At 37.9% G+C, this 19907-nt stretch overlaps 2 protein-coding genes across 4 annotated transcripts in view; one reads left to right on the forward strand and one right to left on the reverse strand.

Annotated features, from left to right (window-relative positions):
• Nucleotides 1–19907, reverse strand: part of PNPLA8 (patatin like phospholipase domain containing 8) — a 141739-nt gene that overhangs the window by 101673 nt on the left and 20159 nt on the right. The window lies entirely within an intron of this gene.
• NME8 (NME/NM23 family member 8) overlaps nt 1–19907 on the forward strand; it is a 36784-nt gene that overhangs the window by 4487 nt on the left and 12390 nt on the right. For both annotated transcript variants that reach the window (XM_032642757.1, XM_032642756.1), the window contains 6 exons: nt 3490–3606; nt 9716–9782; nt 11072–11145; nt 12607–12699; nt 13793–13980; nt 17493–17665. In XM_032642757.1, coding sequence (XP_032498648.1) covers nt 3490–3606; nt 9716–9782; nt 11072–11145; nt 12607–12699; nt 13793–13980; nt 17493–17665 — 712 coding nt within the window. The remainder of the gene's footprint in view (nt 1–3489; nt 3607–9715; nt 9783–11071; nt 11146–12606; nt 12700–13792; nt 13981–17492; nt 17666–19907) is intronic.

Genomic DNA, 19907 nt, shown 5'->3' on the forward strand with positions numbered 1-19907 from the left:
GAAAAATTGGAAATGTCTTGGGTACCCAGTGGAAGAGAAATGGTTATAAATATTCATGTATACCAATACGAGGAAATATTTGTCTGATCACTATCTTGTAATGTATATTGTTTTCATCTCTGTATTTACAAATGCATAGAAAGAAGGCAGGCAGTGTATTCACCAAAAGTTAATAGTAGTTTTCTATGTATGGGGAAAGGATGCGTAATTTAAATCTTCTTCTTATACTTTTCAAAATTTTCCAAATATTCCAAGATAAACACAACTTTAATAATCAGAAAAACCTTATAAGTGCTATTTTCTAAAAGAAGAATATCTGGGTAAGTGCTAACTTGTGTGATACAGAGCATAGCTGCTACATAGCTAAAGAATTGGGATAGTAAGGAAACACCTCCCAGAGAGGGTTTGGACTGTTCTCTTGCTGTTGAAAAGGCATTTTTTGATATTATAAATAATTATTAAAAAAACACCTGTCAGGGGCTTCCCTGGTGGCGCAGTGGTTGAGAGTCTGCCTGTCGATGCAGGGGACACGGGTTCGTGCCCCGGTCCGGGAAGATCCCACATGCCGCGGAGCAGCTGGGCCCGTGAGCCATGGCCGCTGAGCCTGCGCGTCCGGAGCCTGTGCTCCGCAAAGGGAGAGGCCACAGCAGAGAGGCCCGCGTACAGCAAAAAAGAAAAAAAAAAAAAAAACAAAAACAAAACAAAACAAAAAAACACCTGTCAGATATAATTTTTGCTTTTGTTAAACAATAATCTCACAGCTATTTCTGGGAGGTGAATGACTAGGTTAATTGAATTTTAAAAATTACACTGTAGATCTTGATGTCAGTTGGCTAGGAATTGGCTAGGAAGGATTTGATGATTTATGTGAGGGGTCAGCCAGCTTATCTGTAACGGGCCAGAGAGTAAGTGTTTCAGCTTTGCAGAAATACTATCTCTGTACTGGGTCATACTTTGCTGAGCCCTGGCCTAGATGTCGTTTAGGTAACTGCACGAGGGCAGAAGTGGGCTCGGCGGGCTAACTGGACAATGAGAAGGCTTTAGTAGCAGCAGCAGTTGGGAGCCTGGGACTGAGGAGGAGAGGCTGAGCAGATGGCCACCATATAGCGTCTGCAGCTCTGGGGTGGCCATCACCTGCTGAGCGAGTCAGATCTGAGCAGCAGACCCATGCCCACCCTGAAGACTTTGGCATGTGGCCCCAAATCCTCCTTTCAAACCCACGTGCTGCCATCACTCTGGGGCTTCAACATCCTGGCCTCTCGATTCTTCACCTCCTAACTGTCAATGAAATTTCCAACGCACCTCCTCCAGTCACGCCTCAGACTTTGTTATCATCCGTTGCTCCCTGTTCCATGTTCTAATTTAAGAATCTCCATGGGAAATTTAGGCAATATTTTGTAATAACTGCAAATGGAAAGTAACCTTGAAACATTGTATAAAAATTTAAAAAAAAAAGAATCTCAATCTGTGACCACAAAACCACGTTTGCAGTGGGCAGCATTCTTAGCTGACAGCAAATTCATTCCAGCGTCTCAGCAGGAAGGGCTTTTTCAATGGATATTAGAAAGCTCTTGGCGGTTCCTTTTAGTGGGAAATAGTAAACAGAGTGTCAGGTTTCATTCAAACCTTTCTCAACTGGAGCCTTCTTACTGGCCTTTGAATATGATTAAATCTTTCCAATGAAAAGAAATAATACCTCTTTTTGATACCACGTCCCTCTCCAGCTACCATTCGCCTCTATGCTTTACCTCACAGCTAAACTGCTCAGAAGAGTTTCTATATTTATTTCCACTCCATTTCTTCTCATCCCATTAATTCTTCAACCCATTCAATCTAACTTCTTTCTGATTATTCCACCAAATTGGCTGTTGCTAATGTATCCAGCCTGTTGCTAAATATAATTAATGCTTTTAGGTGCTCATCGTTTTGTACCTCTCAAATGCAGTAAATGTGGTGACCATGCCCTCCTGTTTGGAACATTTTCTTCTTTTGGCTTTTGTGACTTGGTTTTCCTTTTGCTTCCTAGATCCTACTCCCCCTCCCCTTTGCAGGTTCACCTTTCTTCATGCAGCCATTACATATCCACTTTATCATGCTATATACCCTCCTTAGAAAACTTCTTCGACACATAGTTTCAATCATCACCTCATATATCAATAACTCAAGTTCATGTCTTCAGCTGAATCCTATACTTTGAGCACCAGACTGGTGTATCCAACTGGGCCCTTGATCTCTCCTCTGGTGTCTCAATGGCATCTCACAATGAACTGGTCCAACAGCAGACTCCTGGGCTTCCCCATCCCCATTGGAAACGTTATTTTCTAGAGCTGCCTCATTTGGTGAATAACATCCCAACTTACTCAGTTTCTCAAGTCAGAAACAGAAAAGTCATTGTAGTGACTTCTCCTTACATCACACCCCATGCACACCAGACCTTGGTCCTGTTAATTTCACTACCCAAGTCTTTCTCACACTCGTCTGCTTTTTTCCCTTCTTTCCATCTCCAACAGCACCGCCGTAGACTGAGCAACCGTCTCTCCCATCTTTACCTCTAGAATAGCTTCCGATTTGTATACAAACAGCTTCTTCTACTGCACCTCTAACCCTTTCTCTATATGGTAGGTAAGATGATCTTTACACGGATCTTTAGCATTTCTAATTGTGGTCCCTGCCTATGTTTAAACATTCAAAAGGCTGCCCACCGCACTTAGGATAAAGCAGCATCCTCCCATGACCCAGAAGGCTCTGAACGGTATGGCTCCCCCTAGCTGTTGGGCTTCGTCTTATACCAGGCATCCCCTCACTTTCTCCACTGGCCTTATTTGCCATATTCCCTTCCAGCCGTAGGACGCTTGTGGCTCTATTCCTTTTGCCTAGAATGCCCTTTCTTCTCCTTTTTATTTCTTAACCTATCCTTCACATTTTAATTTCCTGATATTGACAAAGTACCTTTGCTAATGTTCTTGATCAGAACAAATTCTTATAGATGCTCCCAGCTCTCTGTACCTCTCTTGGTGGTACCTGTCATGGTTGTTATCTCAAATGTGTTTGTGGGGTTGGCTTTTTTTTTTTTTTCGGTAATTTAATTACATTAGGTACAAGGACTATTATTCCATACCATCATGCCTGATACAATGCTAGTAAACTGGTGTTTAGTAAATATGTGTTGAAAGACAGACAAAGGCAAATAGTATCAAAAATAATTAGGGGGAGTAGTGTTGGGAGGCCTGTACAGAACCATTAAAATTTAATGCAGCGATGGCCTGTCTTTGGTTGTAGGAGGACAGATAAATTAGAGGTAGAACTCAAAGAGGTGGATTTACCAAATGGAAATACTTTTATATCACGAATACTTATTTTAAAATGACTAATTACAGTAGCTAAAAAGGGATTGGTGGGTCAGGGTGGGGTGAGTTAGTCCAGCTGAAGTGTTAATTTTTGACCCATCCTGAAAATGAGTTTCCTTCCTGTTTTTGCTTCCCCTTATAGAATGGCAAAATTGTTGCAAAAATCAAGGGTGCAAATGCACCACTTGTGAGTCAAAAAATTATTACCTTGATCAACGAGGAGAGGAAAATTGCAGCAGGTGAAATGGTTCGCCCTCAGGTAATACTTTGGATTCCTGATAATTTTATTTTTAAAAATTAGTTTTAAAAAAAGATCCATTATGTCTTTTTTTGTTTTGTTTTCCTAAAGCATTTTCCCTAGTTTTATAGCTATCTAGGTGTCTAAATGGTGCAACCTTTCTTGGGAAGTATTTTGGCAATATGAATCAAAGGCCTTAAAAAACACATATATCCTTTGACCGAGCAATTACACTCCAATAATTTTCCTTAAGAAGATAATGAAACAACTATAGAAAATGACGTTTATTTCAGTGTTGTCTGTGTTATTAAAAATTTGGAATTAACCTAAATGCCTAGCAACAGTGAATAGATGACATAAATGTCTGTAACTTATGTCATAAATTATACAAATTCACACAGTGGAATATTATTTAGTATCTTCTAGCTCTGTTTATTGATATGGAAAGAGGGCCAAGATAGACTGACAAATGAAAAATAGAGTATTATTTAACAGGATGCTTAGAATAAGATCCTATGGGTGTGAAATGTATTACCTGTGTAATAATAAAATATTTTAAAATTCAGAAATGAACCATAAAGCATGTAGAGATATGAACATAATAGCATAAGAAAGTAAGCCATATAGGAAAGTGATCAGAAATATAGGCAGATAAATAGGAGTGGTTGGTGTTATTTAAACACACACACATGCACACAAAACAACAAAAACAAGAAACAAAAGAAACAAAAAATAGAGGCTAGCTGAGAAATACTGAAAAATAGAAATAATGAGAAGGTATAGGCTCAAGCTTTTATTAAGTATTTACTATAAAAAAGTGTCAGTTTACATCAGGAAAGGATAAAAAACTCACAAAACAAACTTAGTAATATTGGGTTAACTATTTGTATAAGAGATTTGTATTATTTCCTCATATACATAAACAAATTTCAGATGAATTAAAGAGCTGAATATGTTGAAACAAAGCATGAAATATTAGAAGAAAATATTGGAAAACATTTATCTTGTCATAGGTTGAGAAAGGCCTCGTAAGTATAGTATAAAGCAGAGATATCAAAAAAGAAAAAATGGATAGATTTGATTATTTAAAAGTCTGAATAAAATCTAAAAGGAAAGCAGCAAACTTGGAGAAAAGCTTGCACTGTGTATCAACGTGCTAATATCCATAGTGTGTACAAAGTACTTTAAAAGTATTAAGGAAAAAAAAAATGAACATTTTGATGGAAAACTGACAAATGACAAATATGGGGAATTTACATTTACAATAGTGATTTTTCTCACCCAAGGACATTTTCAGGTTTTCTTGTTTTTCAGGGAATCTTCACCCTTCCTTTCTCTCCGTCTCCCTTCCTCCCTCCCTCTTCCCACTCCCCCTACTTCTTTTTGAAAATTATAGTAAGTAGGAATTATTGTGGACTTACTGTTTGCTAAGATTTTCAGAAAGATATCCTCATTTAATCTTTTACATCCCACTTTTATCGATATCATTGACAACTAACATTTTATTAGTTTAAGGTATACAACATAATGATTTGATATATGTGTATACTGGGAAATGATTACTACACTTAGTTAACATTTCATGTCACATAGTTAATTTTTGTCTGAAAACCTTTTTCATGATAAATTTTAAGATCTACTCTTTTAGCAACTTCCAAAATATACAATACACGTTATTACCTATAGTCACCATGCTGTATATTACACCCCCAGAACTTATTTATCTTATAACTGGAAGTTGTATCTTTTGACCTCCTTCACCCAATTCCCCTACTCATCACCCTCCATCTCTGGCAGCTACCATTCTGTTCTCTGTGCCTATGAGTTATTTTTTCCAGATTCCACATATAAGAGAGATTATGCAGTATTTATCTTTCTCTGACTTATTTCACATTAATGCCCTCAAGCTCCATCCATGCTGTCACAAATGGCAAGATTTCCTCCTTTTTTATGGAGGAATAGTATTTCATCATGTATATATATATATCATATATTTATCCATTCATCCATGAATGGACACTTAGATTGTTTCCATATCTTGGCTACTGTAAATAATGGTGCAATGAACACGGGAGGGCAGATAACTTTTTGAGAGAGTGATTTCATAGCTGGTCATAATCGTCTCTTAAGATCCTTTTTGTTTCTGTGGTATCAGTTATAATGTCTCCTCTTTCATTTCCAATTTTATTTATTGGAGTCCTCTCTCTCTTTTTTTTTCCTCACAGTCTAGCTAAAGTTCTGTTTTATTTTTTCAAAAACCAGCTCTTAGTTTCATTGATTTTTTTTTTCTATTGTCTTTTTAGTCTCTCTTTTATTTATTTCTGTTCTGATCTTTATTTCTTTCATCTGCTGACTTTGGCTTCATTTTTGTTTGTTTGTTTTTTCTAGTGTCTTAAAGTGTAAAGTTAGGTTGTTTATTTGAGATCCTTCTCTTTTCTTAATATAGGCTATGAACTTCACTCTTAGAACACTTTTGTGACATCCCATAAGTTTAGGTACGCTGTAATTCCATTTTCATTCATCTCTAGATTTTTTATGTCTCTTTTGATTTCTAATTTGACCCACTGGTTGCTCGGTAGCATGTTATTTAATCTCCACATCGTGAATTTTCCAGTTGTCTTCTTTTAGTTGATTTCTACTTCCAGACCATTGTGGTTAGAAAAGATGCTTGATATGATTTCAATCTACTTAAATGTTTTGTGGCCTAACATATGATCTGTCCTGGAGAACGTTCCATGTGTGCTTGAGAAGAATGTGTATTCTGCTGCTTTTGGATAGAATGTTCGGGATGTATCTGTTTAATCCATCTAGTCTAACATGTCCAATGTTTCTTTACTGATTTGCTGTCTGGATGGTTTATCCATTGCTGGTTCTACTGAACCCAGGGACACCAGCCCTGCTGGGGGCCAGAGCCGGGCTATCAAGTGCTGTGTCCTTGGAGTAACAGCCACAAAAGCCAGGGTACCAGATGTGCACACAGGCTATCTTCACAAAGACACTAGTGACCTGGAGCGGGGCAGAGGGAGAGCATGAAGATGGCCCCTGCTGGCTTCCCTGGTCTCTGGAAAGGATTGCTGTTAGCCCCTAGACCTGTGTTAAATTAGAAGCCTGACCCTCAGGCTATAGCTTATCAGATTTGCAAATAGGCCCCTGCATTGAGCCCTGGGGGGATAGCCACAGGGAGTCCAGCACAAGCCAAGCCTGTTAAGAGCTCAGTTTACTATAGTCTGGATGCAAGCCCCAGGGCTTTTACAGCCAGGTATTTGGGGGCCCCATCTCTCAGCTGGAAGTCTTAGGTCACTAGATGTTGGGTTCTAGCCCTTCAGTCCTCATGGAGATGCTGGGAGTTGTGAGCTCCCTCTCAATTGTATGTTGCTGTGCCGGGGATGGAGTTTATGGCGAGACTGTGACTCAGCCTCTCCTACCCCATTAGGTATGTGTTCTTTTCTCACTTGTCTGATACGCAGGAGTCACTCAGTTGGGAGCTGTTCCACAAGCAGCTGTAGGTTTGGTATGTCTGAGGGAGGAAGTGAGTTCAGGAGCCTTCTATGTTGTCATCTCGAATATGAACCTGGAGAAAGCTTATGAAGTATTTATGAACGATAAGACTGGCTTAAAAACATTATGTCCTTTCCTTAGAAACAGGCAACTAGTAGGAGGTAAAAGCAGAATTTGAAGTCAGGCAGAACGACTTTTAAACACATTCTTCTAATTGCTGTACTGTACCCAGCTTTCTCTATGTGCGCTCTGTACGTGGCTTTATTGTTGTTCCTGCAGAATGACATCCTGTTTTCATGAATAATAGTGGGTATGTAAGAAATTTATTAATATCTTATGTTTATTTTATATTACTCCATTTTGTTGGACACTGCTATTATTTAGTTTTCTTATCAATTGCCTTGTCTAGCGCAGTAACAGTAATAAAATACAAGCCACGATGTGAGCCACATACGTAATTTATAATATTCTACTAGTCAATTGAAAATAATAAAAAAAGAAACAGGTGAAATTAATTTTTAAAACATCTTTTCTTACATCCAGTATATTAAAAAGATTGCCATTTAAAGATGTACTCAATATAACTTATAAGCTTTTGCACAGTGAAGGAAACCATAAACAAAACGAAAAGACAACCTATGGACTGGGAGAAAATATTTGCAAATGATGTGACCAGCAAGGGCTTAATTTCCAAAATATATAAACAGCTCCTACAGTTTAATAACAAAAAACAAACAACCCAGTCAAAAAATGGGCAGAAGACCTAAATAGACATTTCTCCAAACAAGACACATAGAGGCCTAACAGGCACCTGAAAAGATGCTCAGTTTTTAGATTACTAGAGAAATGCAAATCAAAACTACAATAAGATACCACCTCACGCTGGACAGAATGGTGATCATTAAAAAAATCTACAAAAAAAAAAAAAATCTACAAATAATAAATGCTGTTGAGGGTGTGGAGAAAAGGGAACCCTCCTATACTGTTGGTAGGAATGTAAATTGGTGCAGCCACTGGGGAAAACAGTATGGAGGTTCCTTAAAAAGAGCTACCATATGATCCAGCACTCCCACTCCTGGGCATATACCCAGACAAAACTATAATTCAAAAAGATACATGCACCCCTATGTTCACTGCAGCACTATTTACAATAGCCAAGACATGGAAACAACCTAAATGTCCATTGACAGATGAATGGATAAAGAAGATGTGGTACCTATATACAGTGGAATACTACTCAGACATTAAAAAGAATGAATTAATGCTGTTTGCAGCAACTAGAGATTTTCATACTACGTGAAGTAAGTCAGAAAGAGAAAGACAAGTAGCATATGGTATCACTTATATGTATAACCTAAAATATGACACAAATGAACATATCTACAAAACAAAAACAGACTCACAGAGAACAGACTTGTGGTTGCCAAGGGGTTGCGGGGAGGGATGGATTAGGAGCTTCGGATTAGCAGATACAAACTATTATATATAGAATGGATACACAACAAGGTCCCACCGAATAGCACAGAGATCTATACTCAATATCCTATGATAAACCATAATGGAAAAGAATATGAAAAAATAATGTTATATATATATATGTATAACTGAGTCACTTTGACGTACAGTAGAAATTAAACACAACATTGTATATCAACTATACGTCAATAAAATGTTTAAAAATATATGTACTCAATGTAAAATATAAGGTATTCCAGATTTATTTTTTCAAACTAAATTTTTGGAATGTGCTGTGTATTTTTAATTTACAGCACATCTTAATTTGGACTAACCTCATTTCAGGTGCTCAAATACAGCATTATGTGGTTAGTTGCTGCCCTGTTTGTCAGGGCAGGTCCAATAAATACAAGGCAGGTCACTTTGAAGTTATAGCTGGCATAATTATCTTATTTCTGACTATAATAGGAGTGAATGCTTTCAGTGTAGTTATTTCCAAACACTTTTGGGTCTATATTCCATTGAGAATCTGAAATTCTGCAAATCTCTTGCCCCTGAAATGTATATATGTAAATATATAAACCTTTCAGGTTGTTTACAGAATCACAGAAGCACTTTCAGGACTTCTCCAGAAATTAAGAATCCCCCATCCTTCCTAGTGTTTTACTCTATAGTAGGAAATTGGCTATTGTTTTGAGAAAGGCTTTTTTTTTTTTTCATAAGTTAAGGAAGTATCTTTCTGTTCCTCCCAACCACTGCACCACCAGGGAAGCCCTCTGTTCCTAATTTACTAAGGGCAATGGTCAGGAATGGATCTTGAAGCATACAAATGCCCTTTCAATCTTTACCATAATAATTATATGTTTATTGCTTTCTTACTTGTTAATCTCTGCTTCTTTCTTATTTTATTCCTTGTGCTCTCAAGTTTTAAACATTTTGTTTTTAAGCATTTTCCATACAGCATATATATGCGTTATTTCTCATCGTCTGCCCACTCTGTTTATTCCTAATTTTATTTTAGTGGGAAGGTTGGGGAAAAGTAGTGTTAGATAAATGCAGGCACATTTCCACTTTACTTTCTATCCCTTGGATTATAAATGTTGATTAAAAACAAAATTTCTAAAAACTCACTATCGTATTAAAATGTAACTGTTTTATTTCCATTCCTTTTCCATAGTATCATGAAATTGTGTTTGTAGACTCAGATTCAGAGGATGCTGGGGAAGCAAGCTATGAAAGTGCTGGTAAGTCAATCTACTTTAAAGTAATAGTGAGGGAAATTGTGTACATGGATGCTCATTACAGCATCACTTGCAGCACAAAGCTGGTAGTGACACCAGTGTTAATTGATAAAGGACTGGTAGCATCAATGATGATTTGTGCGATACTGGATTCAGCTTAAAAAGCAGTCTCGGGCTTCCCCGGTGGCGCAGTGGTTGAAGAGTCCGCCTGCCGATGCAGGGGACACGGGTTCGTGCCCCGGTCCGGGAAGATCCCACATGCCGCGGAGCGGCTAGGCCCGTGAGCCATGGCCGCTGAGCCTGCGCGTCTGGGGCCTGTGCTCCGCAACGGGAGAGGTCACACAGTGAGAGGCCCGCGTACCGCAAAAAAAAAAAAAAAAAAAAAAAAAAGCAATCTCTTTTGCTCCCCTTGCCTTGCCTTTGGTCTCTGTGCCTTGCCTTCAGAGGTTACCCTCAATCAGGGGCTCCTGTGCCCTGTGAGTAATCTGGACAGCAGTTTCCTCTTATTTCATCCTTCATCATCTTCCAGAAACTTGTAAAAATAATTTCTTCCTTGATGACCCACACTCCTGGTTTACTCTAAGATGGACAACTTCCTGCCTTCATTGGATTGTCGGAGTGGGCGTGTTAGTGTGTGTTCACACCCTGGAGGGAACAGAGGCAAACTGCTTGCTCAGTGAGCTATTCTGCACTAAAAGCTCATCATCAGAATGTGTAGATAAATGTGGATAAATTCATAGATGGTACAGCCATCGGTTTGTAATGTTTGCTTGCACTGAAACTGTCGTCACTAGTGATACTGAGCTGGATGGATCATGGGTGCAATTCTAATGCACGTGAATTGTATTAAAATAACTAGTGCCGGGAATTCCCTGGCGGTCCCGTGGTTAGTAGGACTCTGTGCTCCCACTGCTGAGGGCCTGGGGTCAATCCCTGGTCGGGGAACTAAGATCCCACAAGCTGTGTGATGTGGCAATAGAATAGAAAAAGTAGAGTACAGTAGAATAGAATAGAATAGAATAAAATAAAATAAAATAAAACTAGTGCCCACCTACTCTTTCTTTTTCGGCCTACTGACTACAAACTCTTGTGAATGTTTCTCCTGCATGCAAATATAGGAACTCTACTTTGATTCTAAGTAGAAACTCTTTGGTAGTTGCAATGCCATAATAACAAAGCTGTTGATGGACAAAAATTCACTGGACATTAGTAGTTTACATTTCTAATTGCCAAATCCTTCATTCTCTAGAGTTTGTGCCAAGAAAATGAAATTCTTCTATTTTTTTCCCTAGACCAACTATACAGCATTGCCATTATCAAACCCAATGCTGTGACTGCTAGAAAAGTTCAAGAAATTAAAGAAAAAGTAAGTGATATTTCCCCAAGGATAGTTTAAATTAATTGTAAAATTAATTGTTAAATTAACTGCAAAAAAACAATCCCTTAATCTTCAATTTGGAGACAAGCTTATTATTTAGAGAAAAACAGAATATAATGAACTTCTGGTTCGTGTGAATGAATGTTTTGTCTTCTTTGAATATTTTGTCTTACAAAGGCTAGACCTATTCAACATCCTTATTTAAATAACTCTGCTCTACCAGCATCCAATATAAATGATAAAAATTACAGTTCTTGCATTGGATTGTAACAGATTTCTTGTGTTTAGTTGTTAGCAGTGCAGACTTGTTTAAGCTCACATCAGCTTGCTTTATTCCCTGTGTGTTGTCACAAACGTATGGTCCTTTTTAGATACATGATAACCTAAGGAAGCATTTAAGGTTTTGCTTTTAGAGCCCAAATAAAAAATTTTTAGAGCAAAATTGCTTTCTAATCCAAAGGTCAGCAGACTTTTCCTATAAAGAGCCAGACAGTAACTATTTTCAGGTTTGTGGGGCATGTGATCTCTGTCACAGCAGTTTAACTCTGCCATCATTATCGAGAGAGCAGCATTAGACAGTAGATAAACAAATGGCCATGGCTGTGTTCCAGTAAACTTTGTTTCCAAAAACGGTGGCAGGCCAGGTTTTGACTGTGGGCTGTGGTTTGCTGACCCCTGAACAAAGATGTTGTGTTGAAACAACAAAATTGTATTGAAATTTGTAAGAATGTTGCATGTGCTACAGAGGAGGTCACATGGGGAACCATGTCAGGATGGGCTGGGTATCTCTTGATGAACTTCCCATCATGCATTCTTTCTTCAGCCAAAGCAGCAACAATTAAACTACTATAAAGCAGATGGTCCATTTTATACATTGCTATACTTGGGTGACATGCACACTGAATTTGTCATTAAATTTAAAAATTTTAAGACAAAGCATGGCTGCATCTTAAATTCTATCCTTCCCTGTAATTTGGACATTTTTGTTGCCATCAGAATAAGATATACTAGATTACAGGTTACAGACTTAACGAAGGAAAGCCTTAGAAGAGGAAACTGAAAACAATTTTGAAAATAGATGGTTCAGAAGTGCCTGTAAATGTATGTCTTTTTGAATGATTCAGAAAACTGTATCTTTCTTGGAATTCAATTAGATTTTTTTTTTTCTTTTTTCATCTTGAGACAATTCACTTAAACAATAGAAATATTGTGGAATCTCTGGTTCCAGCCGTGAAAACTTAAATACTAGGGGGCGTGAAAAAGACCTTCTTTGTTTGCATATTTTGGGGCCTCTTCCGACCTCGTGTCCCATGGATTGTGCCGAGGCACAATTATGAAATGCATTCAAATCTGGGGGGTCTATTAAGCCTAGGAAACAAATGTCCTTGACTTGTTTGACCTGTGTGGTCCCACGACACATGTGGACCTGACCATGCTCTCTAATTGAAGATTATCGATGCAGAGTTTGTCATAGAAGCAGAGGATAAGAAACTGCTCACTGAAGGACAAGTGAGGTACTTCTACAGCCGAATAGCAGACCAGGTAAGAAAGTTAAAAAAGCCATTGTGTTGTCAAATACAGTGGATTCCTGTAAGTTTAAGATCCTCATTATAGAAAAACGAATGAGTCTGACCAACCAAGTAAGCTCTAGGTGTCCCTGTTGGTGTCCATATCCTGGTTAATCCAAAGATGGGGACTATGGAGAAATCTCCAGTAGAAATAGAGGCAGCCAGGCAAAAGTGGATGCTCTGATTGTGTTTTGTTGGAGCGAAGATCTCTTTATGCTATGTCCTCTAAGACTCCCCGCATCAGCCCTCAGGATATGAATATCCAGGCCTTTCCTGTAGGTCCTTATCCCAGGTTGAAGGCTGCCTGTGGGAAACTTCACAGGAAAGCTTTAATCCTTTCTTTACTTAAAGGTACATCCTTTCTGTCAAGCTATTTTTTAGATTCTCTTTTGCCTGGGGGCAGAGCTTCGTGTTAGAAAGTGCAATGGCTCGGGGGCATCAGGAGACTTCTAGAAATGCACTGTTTAACATGGTAGCCATTAGATACATGCGGCCATTTGAACTTAAATTCATTAAAATTAAATGAAGTTAAAAATTCGGAGTCAAGTGGCGGTAGTCACATTTCAGTGCTCAGCAGCTGCCTGTGGTTACATATGCTGGAGAACACAGAACATGCTGGTCGTCACAGAAAGTTCTACTGAACGGCACTTTATAAACTAGCCGCGCCGCTCAGACAATCTCTCTTGGCCCCGGGAAAGGGTTGGACCAGCTACATGAGCATCACCTGGGAACTTTTGAGAAAATCCAATTCCTGGGCACCCTAAACCTACTGAGTCGTAGAGTCTGGGGCTGGACACCAGAAATTTGTGTTTTAGCAAGCCCTCCAGATGATCTGGAAGCATCCGGCAGTTTGAGAGTAGTTATTAGACTATCTTTAAGATCAGTCCCTGCCAGCTGTGAACTTCTGTCCTTCACAGATGTGTTTGTTAACAAGAGGATTGTGTGTAACTTTCTCTTGCCCAGTGATCATGAAGGGGAAGATGTCCTTGACTTGGGTAGGGGACACCATTGTACTCTATCCATTTGGGGAGCCTAATAATATTATTTTATTTTATTTTATTTTGTAGCCTGACTTTGAAGATTTTGTTTCTTTTATGACAAGTGGCCTAAGCTATATTCTAGTTGTATCGCAAGGAAAGGAAAAATGGCCTTCCTGGGATGAAAGTGAATCTAATTCTGAGACGGAATCTAAAGAACCGTGGGATGACCACGAGAAGACGGCCAAGTCCTCGGGGATGAAGCTGAAGAGGGAAAGGTAGTTCCAGACCAGGAAATGAATTGTTTACAATGTGTTAGTAGGTAATGGAGTGTAATGTCCAAATATCACAAATCTAAAGACAAACATCTTCAGGGACTTCCCTGGTGGTCCATCTGGTTAAGACTCCGTGCTTCCACTGCAGGGGTCACGGGTTTGATCCCTGGTCAGGGAACTAGGATTCCTGCATGCTGTACTGCATGGCCAAAAAGAAAAAAAGGACAAACATCTTTATGTCGAAGCTACAACTATTCCTTCCAGTCTAAAATTTTATATATTCAACAAAGCTGGAGTTGCCCTCAAAGTTTATGTCAAGAGGATTACAAAGGGAAGAATTTCCCATTTGTCTCTCTAATGCTGGGTGCACCAGTCTGGCCTCCTGGGGTAGAACGGGACCAGGCCTAGTCCCTCCCAAGCCAGCCCCCTCTCCCATCTCTCCACATGCCAGTTCTGCCTCTCCGTGTCCTATAGAGACACCAAAGTACTCTGCCCTTTTACTCAAGGCAGTGAGTGAGTGGTGAGAAATTGCTAACAACTAAACAGTTGTATATTTTTGTTAACGGTTTGTAAATATACGAAAGTGAACATAAGTCATTTACAGACTGTTGGTTTTATGCGCTTGCCATTTGTGCCTTTTATTCCTCTGAAGATGCAGAAACTCCAGTGCTCACCCCATGAATTAACAGAGCCATGTCTGAAAGAAAGGGGGGTGAGCAGGACCAAGTTCAGAGTAGCTGAGTCCTGAGGCTTCGTGATGTGTGTCTCCCCCTTCTGGGTAGCCCACCTCCATTGCATGTTTAGGCTGAGCATCTCTGGAACTTTCCTTGCTGTCTTATTAATAAGTTATAGTGGCTTTTCTTGAGTAGGTCCATCTGCTGTTCCCTAGCGATGTCATAATTTTTAGGTAGCAGGGAGACCCTAATATCATTAATTTCCAGTTTGAAGTGGGATAGAACAACTCATAGGGTAAATCAACTGCTGACAAAGGGCTTTGTAAACAGTGTAGTTACTCTGTGAGTTTTAAGGGAAAATGATACTTAGTGGCTAGAGAGCAGGTTTGGGTGGGAAGTGTTGGGCTCAAAAAGATACCAGATTTCATACCAGAATTTTTGAGCCGTTTTTTAACAAAATTATTCTGTGAAACACTATTAACACAGCTGGCATAAGAGGAGTCAGTGTTCCATTGGTGCTGTTATTCAGGTAGGTGTCTACTGCATCCAACTTTTGGAAGCAGTTGTCTCCAGTTTTTCAATATGCACATAATAAGATGAACAATTTAAGCACTTGGAGGGATTGGGGTGGAATGAGATGTGTTGATGTTATTTTGCAAAGTCTGCAGTATTTTCCTTTTAATGGACATCCTCTTTTCCTTTGGCCTGTGTTTATCCTGAGCATCGACCCAAGCAGGCCGCACGAAGTGGTAGGGAGCATGTTTTCCTGGGAATCAGTTTTCACAGCTCTTTTTCTGCAGACATGGCCTAACAGGTGCTGTAAACTTCCACCTGCCATTTTTTAAAGTAGATCCAGAACCTAAAGGATCAAGGACATAAACTCTCATGTAGAATAAAGAGTAGATATAAAGTAAGATGGAAGGAATATAGTCAGGTATATGGCTGTTATACTAAATACGAGAAGGTTAACTATCCTGTCAAATGTAGAGATTACCAGATTAAGGTCAAAAACAAACTAAATTAAAAACCATATAATAATAATTGATGCAGACAAAAATCATCAGTGGGTGCTAAATCCACTGTATGAATAATATATGCATTTTCAAATAGTGTCCTTTCAGATTTCTTATTATCTACAAAGTGGAAATTGTAGCTTTTCAATGGAGAAAACTGGGGGATACCACTCTGACCATGTTAATATCACCAATAATGGGAAAAACTGACAGTCTGTACCTCCTATTGTGATGTATACTGGTGTGGTATTCCCAAAGTATCATACTCAGAATGTAATAGGAAACTATGGGGCCATTCCATAGTTTGAAACCATCCAAAATGAGAAGCCTATTGTACAAAGCAACTGGCCTGGAGTCTTCAAAATATCAGTATCATAAAAGACAAGACGCAAGAGGGAGGAGATATGGGGATGTATGTATATCTATAGCTGATTCACTTTGTTATCAAGCAGAAACTAACACACCATTGTAAAGCAATTATACTCCAATAAAGATGTTAAAAAAAAAAAAGAAATTAAAAAGAAAAGACAAGGAAGACTGAGCCATTGTTAGAGGTTGAAGAAGCCTAGGCACTTCAGGCAACTGCATGCAATGTATGATCCAGGATTAGGAAAAATTACTATCGATAGGAGAGTATTATAAAATTGCTGAAATTTGAATATGGACTGTTCATGAGATAATAGTCTTATATCAGTGTAAGCTTTCCTGAGGTATTTAGGAGGGTGAACGGTGAAAATATCTGCAGTCTTTTCTTAAATGGTTAAGCCAAAACACACACACAGACACACACACTCTCATTGGGGGATGAGAGAGAAAGAGAAAGAACAAATGTGACAAAATGCTGACAGCTGTTGAATCTAAAGTTCATTATCCTGATCTTGCAATTTTTCTGTCAATTTATATTTTTTCAAAATAAAAAGTTTTAAAAACTGTACTCATCTACATTCTACTTAGAAGAGACAAAGAAAAATTTAAAAAAATAAAAGAATGGTAAAAAAATTAGCCAGGAAAAATAAAGTATTAGAATTGAACATTAAAAGTGGTAAACTTGATAAAGAAGGATATGATGTATAAGAAAACATTTATGAAGAAGATAGAGTAGTCAAAAAATGTATGCCCCAAACAACATAGATTACATAAAGATACAAGTACCAGAAAAACAAGGAGAACTGGATAAAAATAACTTTATGGTCAGAGATCTCAATACACAGCAGACAAAAAAGCAAGGGTATATAGGGATGGCAAATACATATTCCATAATTGTGTATAATAAATGATCTATAATATATGAAATATGAATATATAACCTCAAATCCCACAAATAAATTTGCTTTGTTTACAAAGAAAACCTTAACAAATTTTTAAAAATTAAGATCTCACCGCATGCATTTGCTGATTATAATCCAATAAAGTTGGAAATAAATAATAAAATGATACAAATGTCTTATCTATTTGAAAACATGAAATGTATTCCTAAATTAGCCTTGATTCACAGACAAAATTAAAAGGAAAAATAGAAACTATCTGGAAAGCTTTACATAGAGGAAAGAAAAAAATTTTTTAACATATTTTATTTTGGTCTCCTTAAAATCCTCTCATGAAATCAAACATACATGATTTCATGTAACTGATTTTTGGATTGGTTCAATAATGGTGGAACTAAATACATATTCTTTGATGTGATAGAGAGATATAACTTACCTTTATGTGAAATTCAATTTTTATTTGTTTTACTAAACTCTAATTTATTTGTGAACATATTATCAATTTTAATTTTCTGGCATGATTATTAAACTTCAGTTTATAATTACATTTTGGATTTCAACAGTTTCCAAGAATACCTAGAAAGACAACAAATATCTCAGTTTTGTGATGTTGAAGAGAATATAAGTAATACTAAGTTTATTGATGTCTTCATCCCTGATTTTAAAAAAATTAAAGGCATAAAATTAGAAAAGATACTGGCATTACTTCGACCAGCCCTCTTTAAAGAAAGGAAAGGTAAGGAATAAAGTATAAATTGTTTAACTACTTTGTACATGGGATTTGAATAAGCTCTAGTATAATTATATTAAAAGATACGAGGGCTTCCCTGGTGGCGCGGTGGTTGAGAGTCCACCTGCCGATGCAGGGGACACGGGTTCATGCCCCGGTCCGGGAAGATCCCACATGCCGCGGAGCGGCTGGGCCCGTGAGCCGTGGCCGCTGAGCCTGCGCGTCCGGAGCCTGTGCTCCGCAACGGGAGAGGCCACAACAGTGAGAGGCCCGCGTACCGCAAAAAAAAAAAAAAAAAAAAAGATACGAGTTTGAAATTTAAAATTTAAGAAAAAGCACTTGAAGTAAGAAATTTAGTTAACACTAATTGACTAATTTCTCAATAAAAAGAATAAAACATTTTTGTAATTAAAGTATTCAGAAAGTGTTTTCTAACCTAGGAATTTGTCAGGGTAGATTTTAACAGGGCAAGAATTATTACATAATAAAGATTAGAAGCATTCATGTGTGAAATGCCTTAGTTCAAAGCTTGGGTAAAGCCCTCATTAATAGTGTGATTTGAAAAAGGATACTTTACCAAGTCTATTTCTTCATGCTTAAATTCAGAAGATTAAAGTGAGAAAACATAAATAAAGTGCCTGGCACTTAAAAAGTGCTAGTTATTTTTAACTTCATCCCATATTCACAGAGTAGAGCAAGAACACAAACCATAAATGCACACTATTAATTCTTTTTTATATCTAGTGTATGGAAATACAATTGATATTTGTATGTTGACCTGGTATTCTCTGACTCACTAAACTACTTGGTTCTAGGAGCTTTGACATAGTTTCCTTGGGAATTCCTATGTAGACCACGGTTTCTGAACTTCAGACCTACTTACACTTTGGGCTAGGTAATGCTTTGTTGAGGGGCTGTGTCATGTGCACTGGAAGATGTTCAGCAACATCCCTGGCCTCTACTCACTACATGTCAGTAGCATCTGCTCACCTCCTAGTTGTGAAAACCAAAAAACATCTCCAGACGTTGTTAAATGCACCCTTGAAGGATTGAGAACCATCGATGTAGACAATAGTATCATCTACAAACTGAGACAGTTTTACCTCTTCCTTTCCAATATGGACACCTTTTATTTCTTTTGTTTGCCTCATTGGACTGGCTGGAACTTCCTGTATGATGTTGAATAAGAGAGATGAGATTATACAAGTTACCTTGCTCCTGATCTTACAGTAAAAGCGTTCAGTCTTTTACCATTAAGTACAATGTTAGCTGTATATGCCCTTTATTCCTAGTTTTGGGAGAGTGTTGGGTTTTATTTTTTTAATATCATGAATGGATGTTGTATTTTCTCAAATTTTTTTCTTGAGTTTAATAATACGACAATTACTTTGATTTTGGAATACTGAACCAGCCTTGCGTTCTCCAGATAAATCACACTTGGTGGTTGTATATTGTCCTTTTTTACATACTGCTGGATTTGAATTTTCAATATTTTGTTGAGGACTTTTCTTGTCTTTATCTGGTTTTGGTGTTAGGGTAATGGGTAATGCAGGCCTCCCTCATCAAATGAGATGAAAAGCAGTCACTCCTGTTTTCTAGAAGAGATGGTGTAGAATTGATGTTACATCTTTCTTAAATATTTACTGGAATTTACCAGTGAAGCTATCTGGGCCTAGAGTTCTCTTCTTTGGATATTTCTATGTACATATGTACATATTTCTTTGAACGAATAGACTTTATATATTTTAGAGTAGCTGTTGATTTACAGAAAAATTAAGAAAGATAGTACATGTTTTTCGAACGAATAGACTTTATATATTTTAGAGTAGCTGTTGATTTACAGAAAAATTAAGAAAGATAGTACAGTGTTCCCATATGCCTGCCCCTGCAACAGTTTCTTCTACTAGTATCTCATTATGATACATTTTTATAACTAATGAACCAATAACAATACATTGTTATTAACTAAAGTTCATAGTTGACATTAAGGTTTGCTCTTTGTTTTGTACATTCTATGGGTTTTGACAAAATCATGTCATGTATCCCTTTTACAGTATCATACATGGTAGAATCACTGCCTAAAAGTCCCTCGTGCTTCTCCTGTTTATCCTTCCATTCCTCCCTCCCAACCCCCGGTACTCTCTGATCTTTCTTCTGTTTCTAGAATTTTGCATGTTCCTGAATGTCACACACTTGGAATCACACAGTGATGAATTTCCTTCACTTAACAATATACACTTAAGTTCCT

This window comes from Phocoena sinus, chromosome 9 (assembly GCF_008692025.1).
Source record: "Phocoena sinus isolate mPhoSin1 chromosome 9, mPhoSin1.pri, whole genome shotgun sequence".
Classification (NCBI taxonomy): Eukaryota; Metazoa; Chordata; class Mammalia; order Artiodactyla; family Phocoenidae; genus Phocoena; species Phocoena sinus.